Below are 2,577 nucleotides of genomic sequence, written 5' to 3' on the forward strand. Positions count from 1 at the left end.
GGAATTGTTGCTAGTGGTACTCATGAAGAGTTATTGAAGTCTTGTGATTTCTATTCTAATCTTGTTCATGGACAAATGGAATCAAGTCCTTTGGCCTAAGGAAAGTGTGTTTGTTCTTATGAATGTGTATTCATTTCTATCATCTCAGTTCCATTAGAGTAATAAGAATACATGAAAAAAAAGAAGAAGTATATATTCCATGATTCGAATGCCATTTAGTATAACTACTTGTCACTATCTCAATTCACTATGTTTCCTTCTGATGGGATAGATCAACAAACTGTATAGCTATATCCTCGCTGAACAAAAAGAATGAAACCTGATTTTTGCAGACACGAAAAGAAAATATACACTACCTTATCATTTGGTTGATTCCATACGAAGAAAGATGACAGAATAAGAGATGGACAAATTATGTTCCTTAAAAACCGAATGTCATTTGCTCCTAATAATTACGAATTCTATTTTCGAGAGAGTACTAACCATGTACTTTCCGAATTGACACAATTCGGAAATAACGACCGTAGTGACATCTGGTTGCTAATTATGTGATTACTATTCGTGAATTCTATTAGAAATCGAAAGGACACAAATCACCATTACGTATTATAATTAATTCTTCGTTTTCAGAATGAATCGTTGTCTGTTATTATTCGCAATTGGTATATGCACTTTATCAAGATCATTCATAGTTGCATTCGCTTCTGGTACTGATTGCTCTTCAACAGAAGTATATGCCAAGATAACCAAGAAGACTACATTATTTGCAATCGAAGAATCCTTTAATATCTTTGCAGGTTCTACACTCGTCTACTCTTCTCCATCTCTAACCAACAGTGATGAAAGAGTTCTTGATGTTTGTTTACCGGTCTCTTCAAACAGTCAATATACACTGGAAATGGTAGATGACTATGGAGACTCTTGGGCTGATGGTGCCTGGATCAAGGTGGAGGGTATTAATGGAAATGTGGTGTACAAGGGAATGATGACCGAAGGAAGTACTCAAACAGAGCCTTTGTCTTTGTATTCTCCTATCAACAAGAATGAGTCATGGAAATACACTGCCAATGCTCCTGGAGACTGGAAAGCGTTGACTTGCGATGAATCTCCTTGGAGTAATTATATGCCAGGTGGTGAACAAGTATCTGGTCAGGGAGTTCAATACTTCCGTAGACTGTTTACTGGAATTGACAATATGGCTGCTTTTGAAATGCAACTGTACTATAGACATGGAATTGTTGCATACATTAATGGTGCTGAAGTGTATCGAGATAACATGGCTGATGGTGAACCAACGAGTAGTACTCCAGCGACAGGAAGCTACACAACCTATGGCTTTCATGGAGTGATTAGACCTGCAAATGAAGTGACTGTGTCGAATGTTTTGGCTATTGAAGTCCACCCTATGGATTTATCGACCTCTGTAATCCTTCAATTTAATGGATATTTGTCACTCCTAGCTGGTATGAGTTCAACCAACAATTGCTTTGTCGTTCCTAATGAAGTTTCTGTTTCTACAGTTGGATTCTCCAGTCCAAACGATGCCATATCGTATACAAAAAGCTCTGGAGCCTATCTCGCTAGTTTTCCTGGCTCACTCACATTTGAGTTCTCTGGATCAACTCTTCCTCAAATCAACTCATATCGTTTGTGGCCTTATACAATAACTACTAGTAGCCCCACCAGTCTCTCAATAGAAGGAGCAATGTCAACAACATCACAATGGCGTTCAATTTTGGCGGTAGAAGGACATATATACGAACCAGGTGCATGGGCTCAATGGGACTTAGTGGGTACACTGCCCAAGTATCCTATGATGAGATTCAATGTCTTAGCCTCTCAGACATCGTATGCTTATGTGTATGAACTGCAGTTCCTTGTTTGTAATCGTTCTCCTCCCACCAGTATATCCTATCCTCAAAGCCAATATGTCTTCTATCAGTATTATGACTCCGTCATGATTGCACCTACTATGCATGGTTACAGCGGCTGTACTGTGTCACCTGCCCTTCCTAATGGAGTGAGTATTGATCCGGATACTTGCATTATATCTGGAATGTCGTCTGAGGCTTCATCTGCGTCTTATCAGATTACATCGACAATGGGAACAACTCAACTTCAAACAACAATTAGTCTAACATTTAATGGATGCGCCGGAGCATTCTATAAGATTGTTCGAACTTACAATTACAATCCTCAGAATGAGTATTTCAGAATTCGTGATTCATCCAACGATGATATTGTTTATGAGGTTGAAGCAGGTCATTCTCATCCTTCCAGTGAGACTTGGACTCATTATCTCTGTATTACTGTAGATCAATTTGATGTCACTTTTGATACCACATCAACGGTGTGGTCTGTTAATTCGTATTTCTATATGTATTCTCTGCTTCCTGAAGGTGAGCAAGAGATGGTTGTGAAAGGGCGATATGATGGTAATCAAGGCAATGTTCATACTCATTATGTTCGTCGTCCTGTTATCAATCATTCAGAAGAATGGTATTATAAGATGGGTGAAGTGCCTACCAATTGGTTTGGTGATGATACATCAGGTTGGTCTCAGGCTGCTAGAGGATC

General features: G+C 38.9%; 1 protein-coding gene across 1 annotated transcript; it reads left to right on the top strand.

Annotated features, from left to right (window-relative positions):
• Nucleotides 1–631: 631 nt before the first annotated feature.
• On the top strand, nt 632–2,577 carry JH06_5254 (hypothetical protein; the record flags this gene model as incomplete). Its single annotated transcript, XM_014669346.1, has 2 exons — nt 632–662; nt 693–2,577. Coding segments are annotated over 2 exons (1,916 nt in total), but the record flags the coding sequence as incomplete, so codon positions are not given.

Source organism: Blastocystis sp. subtype 4 (genome assembly GCF_000743755.1).
Source record: "Blastocystis sp. subtype 4 strain WR1 chromosome Unknown seqid_0650, whole genome shotgun sequence".
In the NCBI taxonomy this organism is placed as follows: Eukaryota; class Bigyra; order Opalinata; family Blastocystidae; genus Blastocystis; species Blastocystis sp. subtype 4.